Raw genomic sequence first — 20867 nt, forward strand, 5'->3', positions numbered from 1 at the left:
CTGAAGTATTTATTTATTGGCCTTGTAATGTTTTTATTTTCTGTAGAGTGTCATTGTTTAGTCATTTACCTGTTTTTCTGACTTGGAGAAGTCATCATCAGAAGTATGTGGTAAAAATATTGGAAGTAGATGAGTATCTGTGCCTTTCTTAATTTGGGAGGGTTTAGGATAGAGTGAGGGATAAGTAATGAAATATACATATATTTGTTGTTTCTTAGACAGGAGAGAAGAGTAGAGATGATGCTTTGGAAGCCATAAAAGGAAATTTAGATGGGTTTTCCAGAGATGCAAAAATGCACCCTACTCCAGCATCGCACCCCAAGAAACCAGGTAGTTTTAAGAGGCATTACATTTTTCTTTTCTTGGAAGGTGATTTACGTAGTCCCTGTTTCTTTACCTCGCCATTATATGTGTGTGTGAAAAGTCAATGCAGAACTCTTCCTTCAAGCTAAGTACAGATTTGGATGTTCTCAAATGTGCAGTGGCTTAAGAGCTGTAGTCTGGATAACAACTGTCTTGGGAGGGAAAAAAACCTGTCTTCTAATTAAATGTCAGTACGACAATTTCACCTGTAAGTTTTCTGTATATAAATATATTAACATTAGTAAAATCTATTCAGTCAGAGCAAATGTAATAAATGAGTTTACCATTTAATTCTCATTGTTTTACAGTAATTTTATGAACTAGTTCTGATTTCATTACTTAATGTGATTAAACTTATAAATTCTTAAAATGACTCGTTTCTAAAAATCATGGGTGTAATAATGCTCTTCTTGAAATTTTAGTTTCTCTAATGCATTTCTTTGTAATTTTTATCATCATTTATTGTCAGGTAAGCAAAAAGAAATGTACCTGTTTCAGAAAGCAGGGTAAAGGGATTGGGGGGTGGCGTTTAGTTGTTCTTTTGAACATTTGGCAGTTCAAATGAGTCTTGTATTTGCATAATTGTTACCACATTGTTTTTAAAAATTCAACATTTCAAGTCGGGCGCTGTGGCTCATGCGTGTAATCCCAGCACTTTGGGAGACTGAGGTGGGTGGGATCACTTGAGGTCAGGAGTTTAAGACCAGCCTGGCCAACATGGTGAAACCCTGTCTCTACTAAAAATACAAAAATAGGCCAGGCACGGTGGCTCGAGCGCCTGTAATCCCAGCACTTTGGGAGGCCGAGACGGGCGGATCACGGGGTCAGGAGATCGAGACCATCCTGGCTAACATGGTGAAACCCCATCTCTACTAAAAAATACAAAAAACTAGCCGGGCGAGGTGGCGGGTGCCTGTAGTCCCAGCTACTCGGGAGGCAGAGGCAGGAGAATGGCGTAAACCCGGGAGGCGGAGCTTGCAGTGAGCTGAGATCCGGCCACTGCACTCTAGCCTGGGCGACAAAGTGAGACTCCGTCTCAAAAAAAAAAAAAAAAAAAAAATTAGCTGGGCATGGTGGTGCGTGCCTGTATTCCCAGCTACTCGGGAAGCTGAGGCAGGAGAATCACTTGAACCCGGGAGGCGGAGGTTACAATGAGCCGAGATCATGCCACTGCCCACTCCAGCTTGGGCGTCAGAGCAAGACTCCATTGCAAAAATTCAAAGTTTTGACATTTTATCAGCTGATTTCAAGAAAACGTACCTAATAGGTAAACAGTTTTCATAAATCATTTAGGCAGCCAAGAAAGTACTACCTTCTGCTGGAAAATGTTACATTGATAAATTTTATCTTGAACTCTTGTATTATAGTACCTTTCATGGTTGATATCAAGAAGGAATAATCACAGGCATAGTAACCAGTTCTTGATTTTCCGGGACAACTTTTACTCTGTTCTGTTAATTTCACTTAAGATTCCCATTCCAAAAGTATGCCCCAAAATAAAATATACAAGATTGAAAAGAAAACAGGTATTAGCAATCAGGCTGAGATTAGAAAGGAAAAATATACCTAAAAATGAAAATTATAAGTTGAATAAGCTAGTCAAGGAGTAATTCAAGAATATATATTGGAAGTTAATACTAAAACTGGACCTAGACTGGAGGTTAGGAAAAGGAGAGAAAGGCAGTCAGGAGTTCAAGACCAGCCTGGCCAACATGGTGAAACCCCATCTCTACTAAAAATACAAAAAATTAATTGGGCATGGTGGCACATGCCTATAATCCCAGTCACTTGGTAGGCTGAGGCAGGAGAATAGCTTGAACCTGGGAGATAGAGGCTGCAGTGAGTCAAGACTGCGCCACTGCACTCCAGCCTGGACGACAGAGTGAGACTCCATCTGAAAAAAACAAAAAACCAAAAACCTAGTCGTAAAGTATTTATAAAAAGAGTGTCCAGGCCGGGCGCGGTGGCTCAAGCCTGTAATCCCAGCACTTTGGGAGGCCGAGACGGGCGGATCATGATGTCAGGAGATCGAGACCATCCTGGCTAACACGGTGAAACCCCGTCTCTACTAAAAATACAAGAAAATTAGCCGGGCGAGGTGGCGGGCGCCTGTAGTCCCAGCTACTCGGGAGGCTGAGGCAGGAGAATGGCGTGAACCCGGGGGAGCGGAGCTTGCAGTGAGCCGAGATCGCGCCACTGCACTCCAGCCTGGGGCACAGAGCAAGACTCCGCGTCAAAAAAATAAAAAAAAAATAAAATAAAAAAAATAAAAAGAGTGTCCAGCCATTCTACCACCAAAGGCACCTTTTAAATTTCTCTTTATAGATTGTTTATCTAAAATGCTGAATACTGAATATACAAACTATATTGATCATATAAATTTTTTTTTTTGAGACAGGGTCTCACTCTATTGCCCAGGCTGGAGTGCAGGGACATGATCACAGCTCACTGCAGCCATGACTTCCCAGGCTCAGACAATACTCCCACTTCAACCTCACGAGTAACTGGGACCACAGATGCACACCACCACACCTAGCTAATTTTTGTATTTTTTGTAGAGACGAGATTTCACCATGTTGCCCAGGCTGGTCTCAAACTCCTGGGCTCAAGCAGTCCACCTGCTTTAGCTTTCCAAAGTGCTAGGATTACAGGTGTGAGCAACTGTGCCTGGCCCATCATATAACTTTTATACTTTTTAATCATACACATTAGCTGCTAGAGTTGGTATGGGCCAAAATATATTCCACATAGAATTCACACATTCTAGCCAAATGCAAAGAAACATTGGTTTGGTCATTATAGTATATCCCAAGTAAATAGTCAGGGTCCATTTAAAAAATATTTTAAGTAGCTGGGAACCCAAATTGAGAACCTAATTGTTGGGAGACTTGGAATATAATGTGGGAGGGCTTTTTCTTTTTAAAACAAACTTAATTAAGGCAATAATTTTGCATATTTTGCATCTTCTTAGAACTTTCAGTGCATCCAGGTTTTGTTTCATTGATCCTAGAGAGAGGAAAGAAGTATGCAGGGTCTCCATTTTTCAAATGAGAGCCATTTCTTAAAAAAAAAGACTACTCCTAAGCTTCAAGTCAGTGAAGAAAAAAAGACTACTTATTGTGACAATAGACTTTAGTCATATTAAAGCAATTCAAAGTAATTTAAAATGTGGGGAGGCTGGGCGCAGTGGCTCACACCTGTAATCCCAGCACTTTGGGAGGCCGAGGTGGACAGATCACCTGAGGTCAGGAGTTCGAGACCAGCCTGACCAGTCTGGAGAAACTCCATCTCTACTAAAAATACAAAATTAGCCAGGTGTGGTGGCATATGCCTGTAATCCCAGCTGATATTTAGGAGGCTGAGGTAGAACCCAGGAGGTGGAGGTTGCTGTGAGCGGAGATCACGCCGTTGCACTCCAGCCTGGGCAACAGAGCGAGACTCTGTCTCAAAAAAAAAAAAAAAAAAAAAAATCTGGGGCCAGGCGTGGTGGTGCACACCTGTAATCCAGCTACTTGGGAGGCTGAGGCAGAAGAATTGCTTGAACCTGGGAGGCAGAGGCTGCAGTGAGCTGAGATTGCGCCACTGCACTCCAGCCTGGGTGACAGAGCTAGACTCCATCTCAGAAAAACAAAAACAGAAACAAAACAAAGAAGGTGAGACGTGGTGGCTCACATCTGTAATCCCAAAACTTTGGGAGACCAAGGCAGGCAGATCATGTGAATTCAGGAGTTCGAGACCAGCCTGGCCAATATGGTGAAACCCTGTCTCTACTAAAAATACAAAAATTAGCCGGGCGTGGTGGTGGGCGCCTGTAGTCCCAGCTACTTGCGAGGCTGAGGCACGAGAATGGCTTGAACCTGGGAGGCAGAGGTTGCAGTGAGCTGAGATCATGCCACTGTACTCTAGCCTGGTTGACAGAGGGAGACCCAGTCTCATATAATAATAATAATAGTAGTAGTAACAATAATACATGTAAAGATGCAACAATAAAATAGTATTGTTAAAGAGCTTCATGTTAAATGTAGCCCCAGTCGAGCAGGTTCATTACATAAGTGAATTTTACATTTAATAATAAAAAGCCACAGTGACATTTGTATCATTTAGTGCCAAAAATCTTTTAAAGGTAGTCGTAGTCTTCAGGCAGGGTTTACTTTCTTAAATTGACTGTTATTGTTTGATTCAGCACTTTATATATCCTAATGTTGATGCTTTTCACAAGAAAATATCACCTTAATAATGTGTTTAATATTCTTGTCTTGGCCAGGCATGGTGGCTCAGCCTGTAATCCCAGTGCTTTGGGAGGCCAAGGTGGGTGGCTTACCTTAGGTCAGGAGTTCAAGACCAGCCTGGCCAGTACGGTGAAATCCCTGTCTCTACTAAAAATACAAAAATTGGGCTGGGTGTGGTGGCTCACACCTGTAATCCCAGCACTTTGGGTGGTGGAGGCGGGCAGATCACAAGGTCAGGAGTTCGAGACCAACCTGGCCAATATGGTGAAACCCCATCTCTACTGAAAATACAAAAATTAGCCGGGCATGGTGGTTGCTACTTGGGAGGCTGAGGCAGAAGAATTGCTTGAACCCAGGAGGCGGAGGTTGTCATGAGCCAAGATCACGCCATTGCACTCCAGTCTGGGCGACAGAGCAACAGTCTGGGTGACAGAGCAAGATTCCATCACACACACACACACACACACACACACACACACACAAACACAAAAACAAAAATTAACTGGGCATGGTGGTGCGTACCTGTAGTCCCAGCTACTCAAGAGGCTGAGGCAGAAAAATCTCTTGAACCTGGGGAACAAAGCAGAGGTTGCAGTGAGCTGAGCTCATGCCATTGCACTCTAGCCTGGGCATCACAGAGAGATTCTATCTCAAAAAAAAAAACAAGTTCTTTTGTAATTTTTATTCCTCATATGGTAACTTTACTGAAATATGATCTATGCAAGTGTGTGGATCAAGCATGATATTTCAAAAATTACAGGTTTGTATTGTGCATTATTTCTTACTGAATTTCTTAATAAATAATGAAATTTAGTCATCATGGTATATATCTGTCCAAAATGTATTCAGCACTATATAGGTAGGTTTTCTTACATCTAATGTGTATTGGTTTGAGATAATATTATCTAGATAAACAGATCATTTTGACTTCAAAAATAATCGTCACTTTGATGTAAAGCATCAATGGTCTCAGGGGAAAAATTATTAATCTAATGAAAGAAAGAAAGACTGTTAAGGCCAGGAGCTCGAGACCAGCGTGGGCAACATAGTGACACACCATCTCTATGAAAAAAAAAAGAAAGGAAGAATTAGCTGGGTATGCTGGCATGTACCTATATTCCTAGCTACTCAGGAGGCTGAGGCTGGAGGATCGCTTGAGCCCAAGAGTTTGAGGCTGCTATGATTATGAGCTGTGAGCATGCCACAGCACTCTGGCCTAGGTCCTGTCTGTAAAATAAATCAATAGATACATACATTTTTAGTTTTGCCTTTTTTGAACCAAATGCAAAATAGCTATTAAAATTCCCCTTTAGAAAGACATAATATTGTGTATAGACATCAAAGTGTTTTACATGCATCATATAATTCCATTTGACTATTGTTACTTGTTATTTCTTGTTCACCTCCCTGTTTATGTTTCAATATATTCTTTTGCAATTGTACTACATCTTAATTCCTTTTTCTCTGTTGGTTTCCATTTTTGTGTGTTTCATTGCCATTTTCCATTTTGCAGATTGCCCCACATCATCTCATTCTACTAAAACTGTCTCCCCATCACCTGCCTTTCTTGATGAAGAAGAATTCAGTGACTTTATGCAGGGACCTGTTGAAGTTCCCCCATGTGGGCCTTCTTCCACGTCCCAGCCCTTTCAGTCTTTCCACCCCTCCACCCCACTTGTCCAGTTGCATACACAGAAGGCTGGGACACAGCCTCTCCCTCCAGGTCAGAGTCCAGTGCCTTTTGCCTTACATGGTGTCCCTGGGCAAATTCCTTACTTCTCTACTGCTTCAGCCTCACACAGTGTACCAAAAGCAGGTAACTCTTAGCATTATTAATGAAAATATTCTTAAGATATCCTGGGATAACTTATTTATGTTATATAAGTAGAATAATCCAGTGATGTTGGCAAATAAACATGTACATGAATGTATGACTGCTGTTGAAATTCAACAAACAAGTGTTCTAGATTTTTAAGTTCTGGGGTCTTCACATTCTGGAAAGGTGATTTAAAAGTTTTGCTCCTCAAGTAGGAGCACTTTAAACTGCCTTATAACTTTAAAAGAAATCTTCTGATTTTTCTGGAAGATTGTTGTTTGGGAGATTCACCAACATCATTTTCTTAAGAATAAGGAGCTAGGAAAGGCTTCTTTAGAAAGTACTCTTTCAGCTTCAGTGACAGGGCACTTGGGGGCAGAAGCCCGGGTTGTTCATTTACTATCAGTTTGTCCTTGATGTGCCTTAGATTTTGTCATCTGTAAAATGAATAGAGACAGCTCCCCATCCTGGCTGGAGACAGGGTGCTGGGAGGGATCTTGGCAGACATGTACTCAGTCCAGACTTTCTCATTTGATGGATGTGAAAACAGACCAAGAGGTGATGATGATGTCACTGGCCAGAGGCCTCCCTAGGAGTTAGTGAAAGTGTTGTCTTATGTAGGTTGTCAGATTTCAAAGGTAGTGCTCCTTCTTCCACTATACTCTTCCACCTACTGTCTCATAGAATTCTTTAGAATCACAGTAGATAATTATGTTTACATTCTCTAAAATCTCTAATAGTCTCTCAAGTCCTATACAAATGTGCAATAATTGAATTATTTCAACGTTTACATTTTTTTATTTTTTGAGACAGAGTCTTGCAGTATCGCCCAGGCTGGAGTCCAATGGCTTGATCTCAGCTCACTGCAACCTCCGCCTCCTGGGTTCAAGTGATTCTCCTGCCTCAGCCTCCCGAGTAGCTGAGATTACAGGCACCTGCCACCATGCCTGGCTAATTTTTTGTATTTTTAGTAGAGGTGGGGTTTCACTATGTTGGTCAGGCTGGTCTTGAACTTCTGACCTTGTGATCTGCCTGCCTTGGCCTCCCAAAGTGCTGGGATTGCAGGCTTGAGCCATGGCGCCTAGCCACAGTGTTTACATTATATGTGGCAGGGCCTCCCTTTAGAATATGGAGGTGAGCTGGGCACCGTGGCTCACGTCTGTAATCCCAGCACTTTGGAAGGCTGAGGTGGGTAGGTCACCTGAGGTCAGGAGTTCGAGACCAGCCTGGCCAACATGACGAAACCCTGTCTCTACTAAAAATACAAAAATTAGCTGGGCTTGGTGGTGGGCGCCTATAATCTTAGCTACTCAGTAGGCTGAGGCGGGAGAATCGCTTGAACCTGGGAGGCAGAGGTTGCAGTGAGCTGAGATCGTGCCAGTACACTATAGCCTGGGCGACAAAGTAAGACTCTGTCTCAAAAAAAAAAAAAAAAAAGAATATGGGGGTGGAGATGGATGATTGAAAAGATTAGACATGTACACATATACAGTTATATATAAATAATCCTTCGTGCTGTTTGTTTAGGCCCTTCCTTGGAGGAGAAGTTCCTAGTATCTTGTGATATAAGTACATCTGGGCAGGAACAAATTAAATTAAATACTTCTGAAGTTGGCCACAAAGCCCTAGGCCCAGGTTCCAGTAAGAGCCATCCCAGTGTAACGGCCAGTAACGGGGGTGCTGTAGATGGATGTGTAAGTGGTACCACCACTGCAGAGGCAGAAAAGACTTCAGATCAAAACCTGTCAATTGAAGAGAGTGGTGAGCTCGTGAAACATTCAGCAAAAAACTTGTTTAACCAAACGTTGCTCAAATGCTAACACCTTAAGCATTAATCTTCAAATGAATGCTGCTTGATTTTGCTAATTGAAATTTTGCTTGAGATATATTTAATGCATTCCTTTCTCCAATTAACCCCTAAGATTTTGCTCTGAATTCTTTCAACACACTGTTACTCGTTTTTTAAAATGATTTTGATAACTGGTTTTCTTAATTGGAATCATTTCTGATTTAAAATTTTCTTTCCTTTTATTTTATAAAAACTCTCTTTTTTTCCATTTATACTTTGTCTTCTTCCATAAAGGTTGAAAAGTTAAAATGTAACTGGAAAAGTCACCAATGAGAATATAATCTTGCTTTGTCTACAATAAATCATATGCACCACTGCCTAAAATATCTAAATTTTATAAATTCAACCCTCAGAAATGAATTAGAATGTGGGCAGCCTAGGAGGCAAACTTTTGGGAGGATATTTCACTGGACAAAAAGCCCCCAAAAGTCCTGTATATTTAAAACATCTGTATCATATGTAGATTAAAAAAAAAAAAGAATGAAACTTTGCAAAGAAGCACTAGTAAAAACTGCAAGTAAAGCTTGGACAATTAAATATTTTTAGATACATAATTTTAAACTATCATCTATCATTTTTTTCCTTAATTTGTAATACATGTTAAATGGTGCAAGGCTTATATGATTTAGAATATTGAATTGATACATTTTAGATTTTGTATAATTTACTCTTTAGGACATAGTTAACGTACAAGAGTTGCTTAGAAACCAAATATTTTATTCTGAATCTGGGGCAGGGGGGACCAAATATTTTAATTGTATTGGTGACTTTTTTTAGTGTCTCCAGCCAATGCTGTTTATAAAGAACCATGACTCAGTGTGATTTCACCATCTTCTCCATGGACCACTGTATACATTGATGTTTCTTATCTTCTAGGTGTGGGAGTATTTCCCTCACAGGATCCTGCTCAGCCCAGAATGCCTCCCTGGATTTACAATGAGAGTTTGGTTCCAGGTAAAAAAGCCCAGGATTCCCATCTGGATATTTTGCTATAAAGATTGTAAATGTAGTTGTAAATATTTACTGTCGTAGTTACAAAATATGCAGGAGGAATTGTGATTTTTCTTTTTTTCTTAAAGAGTACAGAAATTAAATAAATGTCGTGTTTCATAAGACTGCCTCATGTATGGAATAACTATATAAATGAAGGAGAATAGTTTTGTGTTAATGTTTTTTTTTTTTTTTTTGAGACTGAGTCTGGCTCTGTCGCCCAGGCTGGAGTGCAGTGGCCGGATCTCAGCTCACTGCAAGCTCCGCCTCCCGGGTTCACACCATTCTCCTGCCTCAGCCTCCCGAGTAGCTGGGACTACAGGCGCCGCCACCTCGCCCGGCTAGTTTTTTGTATTTTTTAGTAGAGACGGGGTTTCACCATGTTCACCAGGATGGTCTCGATCTCCTGACCTCGTGATCCACCCGTCTCAGCCTCCCAAAGTGCTGGGATTACAGGCTTGAGCCACCGCGCCCGGCCCTTGTGTTAATGTTTTATCAGCCATCATACTTCAATTTCTAAAAGCTCTTTTAGATTTATTATGCTTTAATGGACATTATCAAATATTTAGTTCAGCGATTAATAACATCAAGAATTTTACTAAAATATTTAATGTCATTTTCTGAATTCTTAGTTTATATTTTTAAAAATATTATTTCTATGACTTATTTGTCATGTAATACTATATGAAATAAAAGACCATGTGGGATCTTTTTTTTCACGTTGGAAGATGTGAAGGATAGTGTTTACTTTTTTTTTTTTTTTTTTTTTTTTTTTTTTTTTTTGAGACAAGGTCTTACTATGTCACCCAGGCTGGAGTGCAGTGACACAATCTTGGCTCACTGCAGCCTTGACCTCCCCAGGCTCAGACAATCCTCCTACCTCAGCCTCTCTAGTAGCTGGGACTACAGGTGCGTGCCACTACGCCCAGCTAATTTTTGTATTTTTTTGTAGAGACGGGTTCTCACCGTGTTGCTCAGGCTGGTCTCAAACTCCTGGGCTCAAGTGATCTACCTGCCTCGGTCTCCCAAAGTGCTGCGATTACGAGTGTGAGCCACTGCACCCGGCCTACTTTTTCTTTACATATATTTTTACTGCTGAGCCAAAAAGAAAAAAAAAAAGAAAAGAAAATCCTTAAAGTGCATTTTCTTCTTTAAACCAAAAAAAATTTATTTTTAATTTTTATGGCTACATAAGTGTATATTTTTATGGAGTACATGAGATATTTTGATACAGACATACAATATGTAATAATCACATCAGGGTAGATAGGGTATCCATTACCTCAAGCATGTATTACTTCTTTGTGTTATGAACGTTCCAATTGTTATTTTTTTCTTAAAATAATTATTTTAATGAAGTATTCAAAATAATTTTAAACATCTGATCAGTAAGATTAGACACAAATGAGTATGCTGCACAAATTATTGTTGACTGTAGCTACCTTGTAGTGCTATCAAATTCTAGATCTTATTCCTCCTATCCAACTATATTTTTATGCCTATTAACCATCCCCATTATTCCCCCCTCCCCACTACCCTTCTCAGCCTCTGGAAACCATCATTCTATTCTCTGTCTCCATGAGTTCAGTTGTTTTAATGTTTAGCTTCCACAAACAAATGAGAATATGTGAAGTTGGTCTTTCTATGCTTGACTTATTTCTCTTAATATAATGTCCTCTAGTTCCAACCATGTTTTGGAAATGACAGGATCTCAATTTTTTTATGGCTCAATTTTGCTCCACTGTGTATATGTACCACATTTTCTTTATCCATTCGATAAAGTGTCTGTCAACGGACACTTAGGTTGCTTTTGAATCTTGGCTTATAAATTAGTACAGCCACTGTGGAGAAACCTTTATACTGTTCTCCATAGTGGCTATACTAATTTACATTCCTACCAACAGTGTGTGAGGGTCCCCTTTTCTCCACATCCTCACCAGCATTGCTTGTCTTTTGGATAAAAGCCATTTTAAGTGGGGTGAGATGATATCTCATTGTAGTTTTGATTGACATTTCTCTGATGATCAGTTATGTTGAGCCCCTTTACATAAGCCTGTTTGCCATTTGCATGTCTTCTTTTGAGAAATGCCTGTTCAGTTGTCTTGCCCATTTTAAAATCAGATTGTTAGCTTTTTTTTCTATTGAGTTGTTTGAGCTTCTTATATATTTTGGTTTTAATCCCCTGTCAGATGGATGGTTTACAGATATTTTCTCCCGTTCTATGTGTTGTCCATTTTTTGATTGTTTCCTTTGCAGTGCAAAAGCTTTTTAACTTGATGTGATCCCATTTGTCCATTTTTGCTTTGGTTGCCGTTATTTTTGGGTTATTACTCAAGACATCTTGCCCAGATCAATGTCCTGGAGAGTTTCCCTAAGTTTTCTTTTAGTAGTTTCGTAGTTTCTGGTCTTACATTTAAAAGTCTTTAATTCATTTCGATTTGAGTTTTGTATTTGATGTGGGATGGAGTCTAGTTTTATTCTGCATATGGATATCCAGTTTTTCCAGCACCATTTATTGAAGAGACCCTTCCCAATGTATATTCTTGGCACCTTTCTGAAAAATGAGTTCACTGTGGATGTGTGGATTTATTTCTGGGTTCTCTATTCTGTTCCATTGGTCTCTGTGTCTGTTTTTATGTTATTACTATGTTGTTTTGGTTACTATAGCTTTGTGGTATGATTTGAAGTCAGGTAATATACAGTAATGTACTGTAATTCCTCCAGTTCTTTTTGCTCAGAATGGCTTTGGCTATTCTGGGTCCTTTGTGGTACCATATAACTTTTAGGATTATGTTTTCTGTTTCTGTGAAGAATGTAATTGGTATTGATAGGGATTGCATTGAATCTGTGCTACCCATTGCTTTGGGTACTATGGACATTTTAACAACATTGATTCTTCCAAAACATGAACATGGAATATTTCTCTACTTTTTTATGTCCCCTTCAATTTCTTGCATTAATGTTTTATAGTTTTCATTCAAATGCATTTTGAATGATACTACTCATAATGACAAAAGGCTGATTGTTACCAAAATCGTATGTACAATTCAACTGTACATAAAAATAATGGCTTTTCTTCCAAATGCCTATTAGACAGTTTGTATCTTTTCTTCTTCTCTGTCCTCAAGCCAAACGAAATCTAGATCTTGGTATGTTTTGGAGTTTTATCCATTTTCTGCCAGTTTGTATTACTTTCTCCCTCTTCCTTCCAAACATACATGCACATATACTTTCTAGTCAAAACATGTATTTTTTTTGTTTGTTTGTTTTTGAGATGGAGTCTCTGTCACCCAGGCTGGAGTGCAGTGGCACGATCTTGACTCACTGCAACCTCTGCCTCCCGGGTTCAAGCAATTCTCCTGCCTCAGCCTCCCGAGTACCTGGGGCTACAGGCATACACCACCACACCTGGCTAATTTTTTTTTATTTTTAGTAGAGATGGGATTTCACCATATTGGCTAGGCTGGTCTCGAACTCCTGACCTAGTGACTCGCCCACCTTGGCATCCCAAAGTGCTGGGATTACAGGCATGAGCCACCACAGCCGGCCAAAAATATGTGTTCTTATGGAGAGCCGACTAACCTGTAATCCATACTTATAATCCCAGATGTAAAATTTTTGTTTTAAACAGTTTCTCTGTCCACCTTAGCCCTACTAACTTTCATCTCCCTAACTAAGCTTGCTAGATTTAGTAAATAACCACACAGGATGCCCAGTTAAATTTGAATTTCAGGTAAAAAGCAAATAATTTTTTAGTATAAGTATGTCCCATGCAATATTGGCATTCTTTATTTTAGCCCTGTCTCTAACAACATTTCCCACTTGGTCCTTTGGAAAACCCATGTTATTATCAAAAACTCACCAACCGTACCCCCTTTTTAAGACACTTGTTCTGCTTCCTCACCCTAACAGAAACTGGGTCTTTCCTTAAAGGTTGTATTTCCATAGCACCTTCTCCAATGGTGTTTTCTCTCACAGCCTCTAATTTACTGGAGGAGAGTGATGTTGGTATAATTCTTACTTCCTGTTGCTCTTTTCAAACTGTTCCCACCATCATTACTCTACTGCTTCTCTTGTAATATCCAAAGCATGCTGTCTTGTTACAATCTTCCACTGAATTATAAGACTTTGTCTTACCTCTAGCCCTAAACTTTATCTTTAGTACCAAGCTCCAGACTCTTAATTGTCTGCTGGACATTTCCACTTGAATATCTCAATTTTTTTTTTCTTTTTTTTTGAAACGGAGTCTCACTGTTTCCCAGGCTGAAGTGCAGAGTGCAGAGTTGCAATCTTGGCTCACTGCAACCTTTGTCTCGGGGTTCAAGCGATTCTCCTGCCTCAGCCTCCTGAGTAGCTGGGCCTACAGGCACATGCCACCACGCCTGGCTAATTTTTGTATTTTTAGTAGAGATGGGCTTTCACTATGTTGGCCAGACTGGTCTCGAACTCCTGACCTCAGATGATCTGCTGGCCTTGGCCTCCCAAGTGCTGAAAGATTATAGACGTGAGCCACCATGCCCAGCCGCACTGGAATATGTTTAAAGCAGTTTAAACCCTGACATGGCTTTGGTTCTATTAAAGCAGTTTGATTGAAGATTATTCTTGTATACCAACAATGGCACCCCCAAAAATGAATCACTTGGAATGTGTTTCCATTTGTAATCTGGTCTTTCCTTTAATAGATGCCTATAAGAAAATCTTAGAAACCACAGTGACTCCAACCGGAATAGATACTGCCAAACTGTATCCCATTCTGATGTCATCTGGGCTTCCCAGGGAAACTCTTGGACAGATATGGGCCTTAGCTAATCGAACTACACCTGGCAAACTTACAAAAGAAGAACTTTATACTGTTCTAGCCATGATAGCGGTAACACAGGTAAACCATGTTTCTTAAGTTAGATCAAATAACTTTATTAGTATAAATTGCAAGGATATGAAATCTTTTTCACTACATTGTGTAACTCCTTGTACATTAAAATTTAGATCATTTTCAGGATATAGTACTTCAAAAATGTAGAGTTTATATGATGTGCATAATAGCAATTTATTCCTTTGTTTAAAGACCTTTTGTTTTGGTTTGTTTTTGAGACTGAGTCTCACTCTATTGCCCAGGCTGGAGTGCAGTGGTGCGATCTCAGCTTACTGCAGTTTCCACCTCCCGGGTTCAAGTGATTCTCCTGCCTCAGCCTCCCAAGTAGCTGGGATTACAGGCACCTGCCGCCATGCCTGACTAATTTTTATATTTTTAGTAGAGATGGGGTTTCACCATGTTGGCCAGGCTGGTCTCGAACTCCTGACCTCAAGTGATCCACCTGCCTCGGCCTCCCAAAGTGCTGGGATTACAGGTGTGAGCCACCATGCCTGGCCTAAAGACTTTTAATATATTAACATTCTCTGAACTTGAAAGTTAGTCAGTAATAGGTGAAATTACACTGTCTTTTGAAGTTTTCTCTAAAATTTCATAGATATAAAGTATTCTCAGTCTGGTAAAAATTTTTCTTTTATTGCAAAGTCATTTAAAATAAAATTTAAAAGATCATATAGAATTAACCTATAGAATTAACCAAATGTGTCAGAAAGTGAAAATGTCAGAACTGATATGTGTTGGCCATTTCTTTGTTAAGTATTAGGTTTGCATTGACCTTGTAACTTTTTTTCTTAAATCAAATTCATGAGTTTTGAGAGTAGGAGTGGAAACATGCAAAGGCTACAGATTTTTACCTTTCGGTCTCTGCCAGATTTCGACCGTATGTGGTTTACAACCCCCTAATCCATTTTCTTTCTATCATTTGTAGAGGGGCGTTCCTGCAATGAGTCCTGATGCTTTAAACCAGTTCCCAGCAGCTCCTATTCCAACTTTAAGTGGTTTTTCTGTGACTCTGCCTGCGCCGGTGAGTCAGCCAACCGTGATACCTTCAGGCCCTGCGGGCTCCATGCCCCTCAGCCTTGGACAGCCAGTCATGGGTATTAACCTTGTTGGACCAGTGGGTGGAGCTGCAGCCCAGGCTTCTAGTGGTTTCATACCAACCTTCCCTGCAAATCAGGTAAATGAAGAAGCTGTGCATATTTCAAGTAATCACTGAAAGTGAATCTGGGCACCATTTTTTCCAGGGATACATAGAGTAGGTTACTGGATTATAGGGAGCACATTTAAATTCTTAGGTTGTATCTTTCAGAAAAACTGCTAAACCTGAAATTAAAATACTTTAGTTTTTCACTTCTCAGATTAGCAAAAATGTTTGAAGTATATAATATTTAATGTCATTGAAAAAGTAGGGTAAAAGTGACTAATACACTCTAGGCTTCTTGGTACAGCCTTGTTGAAAGGCAGGCTTGGCAATAGTTATCAAAATTCTACATGTCAAGCTGGGCATGGTGGTGTGTACCTATAGTACCAGCTACTCCAGAGGCTGAGGCAGGAGGATCACTTGATCCCAGGGGTTCAAGTCTGCAGTAAGCTATGGTTATGATCACACCATTGCACTCCAGCGTGGCAACAGAAGGAGACTCAGTTTAAAAAAAAAAAAATGCCTCAGCATGTCTGTATCTTCTCTCCTAGCAGTCACATTATTAGAAATCTATCCTAAGAAATAGTTACTCAAATTAGCAAAGATATGTAAGAATTTTTGTTGTAATATTGTTTGTTAGAGTAAAAAGTGGAAATAGCTAAATATCCAACAGGAGGAGAAAGGTTAAATAAATTTCAGTTCATTCACACAGTGGTGGTAATCTTTAAACTGAGTAAGATAGAGCTACATGTACTGCATGGAAATGTATCTTTGTTATATAGTTAAGAGTATAGAGCAATATAGTGTAATCTCATTTTTCTTTAAAACAAATGAGCTGTTAACAATACTTCTGGAGTGTGGGATTAGGAGTCAGTGTCCACTCTTTGTACATGTATGTGATTGGTTATGATGAGCTTGTGTCACTTAATTTGCAAACATGCATGATGTATCTATATGTCTTTTTTTTTTTTTTAAGCATTTTGACCTTTTTAATTTTTTTTTTTTTTTTTTTTTGAGATAGAGTCTTGCTGTGTTGCCCAGGCTGGAGTGCAGTGGTGTGATCTTGGCTCACTGTAACCTCTGCCTCCCAGGTTCAAGCCATTCTCCTGCCTTAGCCTGCCAAGTAGCTGGGATTACATATACCCACCACCACACCCAGCTAGATATGTCTTTTAAAGATGGCAGGCTCTTAGTAACCCAATGAATGTCATTCAGCTATTTTTAAAATGTATAGATTAGTTTTTTGTTTGTTTGTTTGTTTTCAGCCAGAGTCTTGCTCTGTCGCCCAGCGGGGCTGGTGTGCAGTGGCACAATCTTGGCTCACTGCAACCTCCGCCTCCTGGGTTCAAGTGAGTCTCCTGCCTCAGCCACCCGTGTAATTGGGACTACAGACACATGCCACCATGCCCAGCTAATTTTTGTATTTTTAGTAGAGATGGGGTTTCGCCATGTTAGCCAGACTGGTCTCGAACTTCTGACTTCAGGAGATCTGCCCACCTCGGCCTCCCAAAGCGCTGGGATTACAGACGTGAGCCACTGCGCCCAGCCTAGATTAGCTATTTAAACCAATTTTTTACCATTTGTACCAGAGAGTATCTAAAAATACAAAACAGTATTCCTGCCTTAAGCACTTGAGTTAATGTATCTAAACTGAGAAATTTTAAGGACAGTCTTTGAAATTGACTGTTGGAGATTTGTTGTGTATTTATTTTGTCAGTCAGTGCTATTTATTTAAATATCCTTTATAAACCTAGGTAGTAAAGCCAGAAGAAGATGACTTCCAGGATTTTCAAGATGCTTCTAAGTCAGGATCCCTTGATGACTCATTCAGTGATTTCCAAGAGTTGCCTGCTTCTTCAAAAGCAAGTAACTCCCAGCATGGAAACAGGTAGAAAAGAGTTTAATATATTTAACATTGTATTTAACCATTAAGAAAGAGACATCCATAATAGGAAGGCTAGGTGTGAGAAATTTAAAAATTAAGACTCCTTACTCTACTACTTTCTGTGATTATTCCTTCTGTATTAATACTTTTACTCTCCAAACTTCTCTCTTTTGTCCACCTTAAACTTCAGCTCCTACTGTTTCCTCTAAGTACGCACCTACCTGGCAATATTCTTTTTTACCTGTGCCAAACCTTTATTATAGCTAGAGCACCTGTGCAGTGATGACTTCATGTTCCTGTATTAAAGCAAGGTCTTCAACTGTTGAAAAGTTTTTTAGGCAGGAGCACATAACTGTATGTTTTTGTAGTGTTATGTACTGTTACTTTTCCACAGAATCATAATTCACAACTCTAATCATATTTCTTCACATTTCTTGTATAATTGACATTAGTGTCTTTTAAGCCTTCAGATTTCTGTTGTTTGCATAGACAGCTGCATAAACATTTCTCTAAGGTTTTACATGCCACGTTAAGCTTCGGGTACAGTAACTGATTCAGTATGTTGTCAGCATTTTTTATTTTTTTTTTGAGATGGAGTCTTGCTGTGTTACCCAGGCTGGAGGGCAGTGGTGTGATCTTGGCTCACTGCAACCTCCACCTCCCAAGATACAGTGATTCTTCTGCCTCAGTCTCCCTAGTAGCCAGGATTACAGGTGTCCACCACCACACCCAGCTAATTTTTTTGTATTTTTGGTAGAGATGGGGTTTCACCATTTCGCCATGTTGGCCAGGCTGGTCTCAAACTCCTGACCTCAAGTGAGCCTCTCGACTTGGCCTCCAAAGTGCTAGGATTACAGGCATGAGCCACCATGCCAAGCCAGCATTTTTAAAAAAGTATTTAGATATTTCTGCAAAGTGGAACACATCAGACACCAGAGTAAGCGATATGAATTCCTTTGTTTTTATTTTTCAAATTGGTTTTTGTCAGAATACATATTCCGTGTCTCCTGTGTTCCTGTTTATGCAGTTTCGCTCCTTTCTTCCCCGTTTAGCCAATTGATTATCTCTTAGTCAGCACTTTGCCGCATACACACTGTAACAAGAACTAAGGGACAGGCATTATAGAGAATTGCAAATTAGGAAAAGAGACTATTCTCCTGATTTTAAAAATATATTAAATGCATGTATGTAACATATAGAAGAAACATATAAGGAATGAGACCATAGAGTGCTGGTATTTCCAGGACTGCTGCACCAACACAAGCAAGTTAAACCTTCTAGACACATAAATTATATTTCTACTCCAGATCTCTTCCTTCAAACAAAATTTGTATATAGTACTACTATCTAAGCATTCCCATCTGAATGACTCAAGGCATCTCAAATTCACTGCATGAAATTAAATTCATTGTTTTCCTACTCAAAGCCAAATAAAAATGTGTTAAATCATTATTCCCTTCCTTGGTGAATGATGTCACCATATTCAGTCACCAGATTAAAAGCATGCTATTTACTTTGGCTCTGTCCTCTCTTCTTTACCACCATTAACTCTGTCAGCTCTGTGTGACAGTGTGTGATCTTAACTCCTGCCCACTCTCAACTCTTGCTATTTCCCATGACTTACACTCCAGCCATGCCAGCATGACTCCAAACTGACCGTGCTCTTTCGAACTTTATACGTTCTGTTTGCTTCAGTCTGAAATACCCTTACCTAATCTCCCTATAGTTATAGTTCCATTTCAGAAATCAGCTAAATATAGGAAGTTTTTCCTAACCAATTCCTACCTCCAAGGTGAGTTAGGGGCCCCTCCTTTGCTACTGCTATAGTACCTGATGAATATCTGTGCCCTAATTGTAACTGCTGGTTTTCCTGACTGTTTCCCTTACTAGGCTGTAAGTATCTGAAGACAATCATTCATGTTTATATATGTAGTGCTTGGCCCCGTCATATGTAATTAATAAAGATTTGCTGGATGACTGTATTATAGTATGTGGCTTATAAACCTGATTTATCAAATTGGTGATTTATTTATCTGAGCAAAACTCTGTTTGTAGATGAAATTAAAATTTGGGGGTAGAAAGTTTTAAGATGGTGGCCAGACCTGAGATATATGGGGTATTAGCAATTTTGTGTGGCATTATCTCCATGTAATAGTTTACTTTCATATACGATACTTTGCAGATATTCCTCTTACATATAGCTCTGACTTGACTACTTCCATGCTTTCCTTGAATGAAACTATTTTATTTATTTTTTTTTTTTTTAAGATGAAGCCTCGCTGTGTCACCAGGCTGGAGTGCAGTTGCGCAACCTCGGCTCCCTGCAACTTCTGCCTCCCGGATTCAAGTGATTCTCCTGCCTCAGCCTCCCTAGTAGCTGGGACTACAGGCGTGCGCCACCACACCCAGCTTATTTTTGTATTTTTAGTAGAGACGGGGTTTCACCATACTGTCCAGGCTGGTCTTGAATTCCTGACCTCAGGCGATCTGCCTGCCTTGGCCACACAAAGTGCTGGAATTACAGACGTGAGCCACCATGCCCAAATGAATGAAACTATTTTGGTATTATCTAGAATTCATACTCAATATTCATTTATTCATCTAGCAAACATTTATTTAGTATTTGCTATATGCCAGACACTGGGATAGGCATGAGAAATACAGAAGCAAAAACCACAGTTCCTGCTCTAAGGACACTTAGTTTTATCTGGTATTTAAATTATCTGATAAAGTTCTCTTAGGATTAGTCCTTAAATATATGTATAAAATGTATTCCCTAGTTTATGATAATCTGTACTCCAAATTGTTTTAAAAAGAGATTTGTTAAATCATGATGTGAATAGCTAAGCCTAGGAGAGACCATTTTGGACAGAAAATGGGCATTATTTGTTAGAGAAGATGAAAAGGCAAGTAAGATGTTAGGAGTAGACCGGGATGGAGAACATTGTTAGTCTGTGAGAAAATAACATTAGTAAGGGACAGCACCAGTTGTGGGATGCCTTATGACTTATGACATACTCTATTTTAAAGCATTTTAGGAGTAAGAAGTGGCACAATGAAAGTGATTCTTGCTACTGTGTATAGGATAAATTCAGTTGCCATGGTAATCCTGCTGTGAGATGATGAGAATTACTCAGGGTTTAGAGTTATAGACACTGAACAGTTTATATCTGAGAAATTGGTTAGACTCGGTGTTGAACTAGACGTCAGAGTCAAAGGAGAGATGACAGTTGAGCCTGCGCATAAAACCTGAAGGGCCTCTGGAAGGCAGCAACATCATCCAGTTACTCATTCAGAAAATACTATGTGCCAGGCACTCGGGAGCCTAGACTAATCAACAAAGCAGATATGGGACATTGATCATAGAAAAGTTAACAAGGGGGCCAGGGTTGGCCAGGCACGGTGGCTCATGCCTGTAATCCCAGCACTTTGGGAGGCCGAGGCAGACGGATCATCTGAGGTCAAGAGTTTGAGACCAGCCTGGCCAACATGGCGAAACCCCGTCCCTACAAAAAAAATAAACAAATAAAAATACAAAAATTACCCAGGCATGGTGGTGTGTGCCTCTAATTCCAGCTACTTGGGAGGCTGAGGCAGGAGAATTGCTGAACCTGAGAGGTAGAGTTTGCAGTGAGCCAAGATCGCGCCACTGCACTCCAGCCTGGGAGACAGAGTGAGAAGTTGTCTTATTAAAAAAAAAAAAAAAAAAGGCTGGCGGGGAAGG

At 39.9% G+C, this 20867-nt stretch overlaps 1 protein-coding gene across 15 annotated transcripts in view; it reads left to right on the top strand.

Annotated features, from left to right (window-relative positions):
• Nucleotides 1-20867, top strand: part of SYNRG (synergin gamma) — a 96294-nt gene that overhangs the window by 25810 nt on the left and 49617 nt on the right. For 7 of the 15 annotated variants that reach the window (XM_050764569.1, XM_050764571.1, XM_050764576.1 and 4 more), the window contains exons 6-12: nt 219-330; nt 6106-6408; nt 7936-8169; nt 9134-9211; nt 13930-14126; nt 15046-15294; nt 17013-17146. In XM_050764569.1, coding sequence (XP_050620526.1) covers nt 219-330; nt 6106-6408; nt 7936-8169; nt 9134-9211; nt 13930-14126; nt 15046-15294; nt 17013-17146 — 1307 coding nt within the window. The remainder of the gene's footprint in view (nt 1-218; nt 331-6105; nt 6409-7935; nt 8170-9133; nt 9212-13929; nt 14127-15045; nt 15295-17012; nt 17147-20867) is intronic. The other 8 variants (XM_050764580.1, XM_050764582.1, XM_050764584.1 and 5 more) reach the window with 4 other exon arrangements.

Source organism: Macaca thibetana, chromosome 16, assembly GCF_024542745.1.
Source record: "Macaca thibetana thibetana isolate TM-01 chromosome 16, ASM2454274v1, whole genome shotgun sequence".
Taxonomy (NCBI): Eukaryota; Metazoa; Chordata; class Mammalia; order Primates; family Cercopithecidae; genus Macaca; species Macaca thibetana.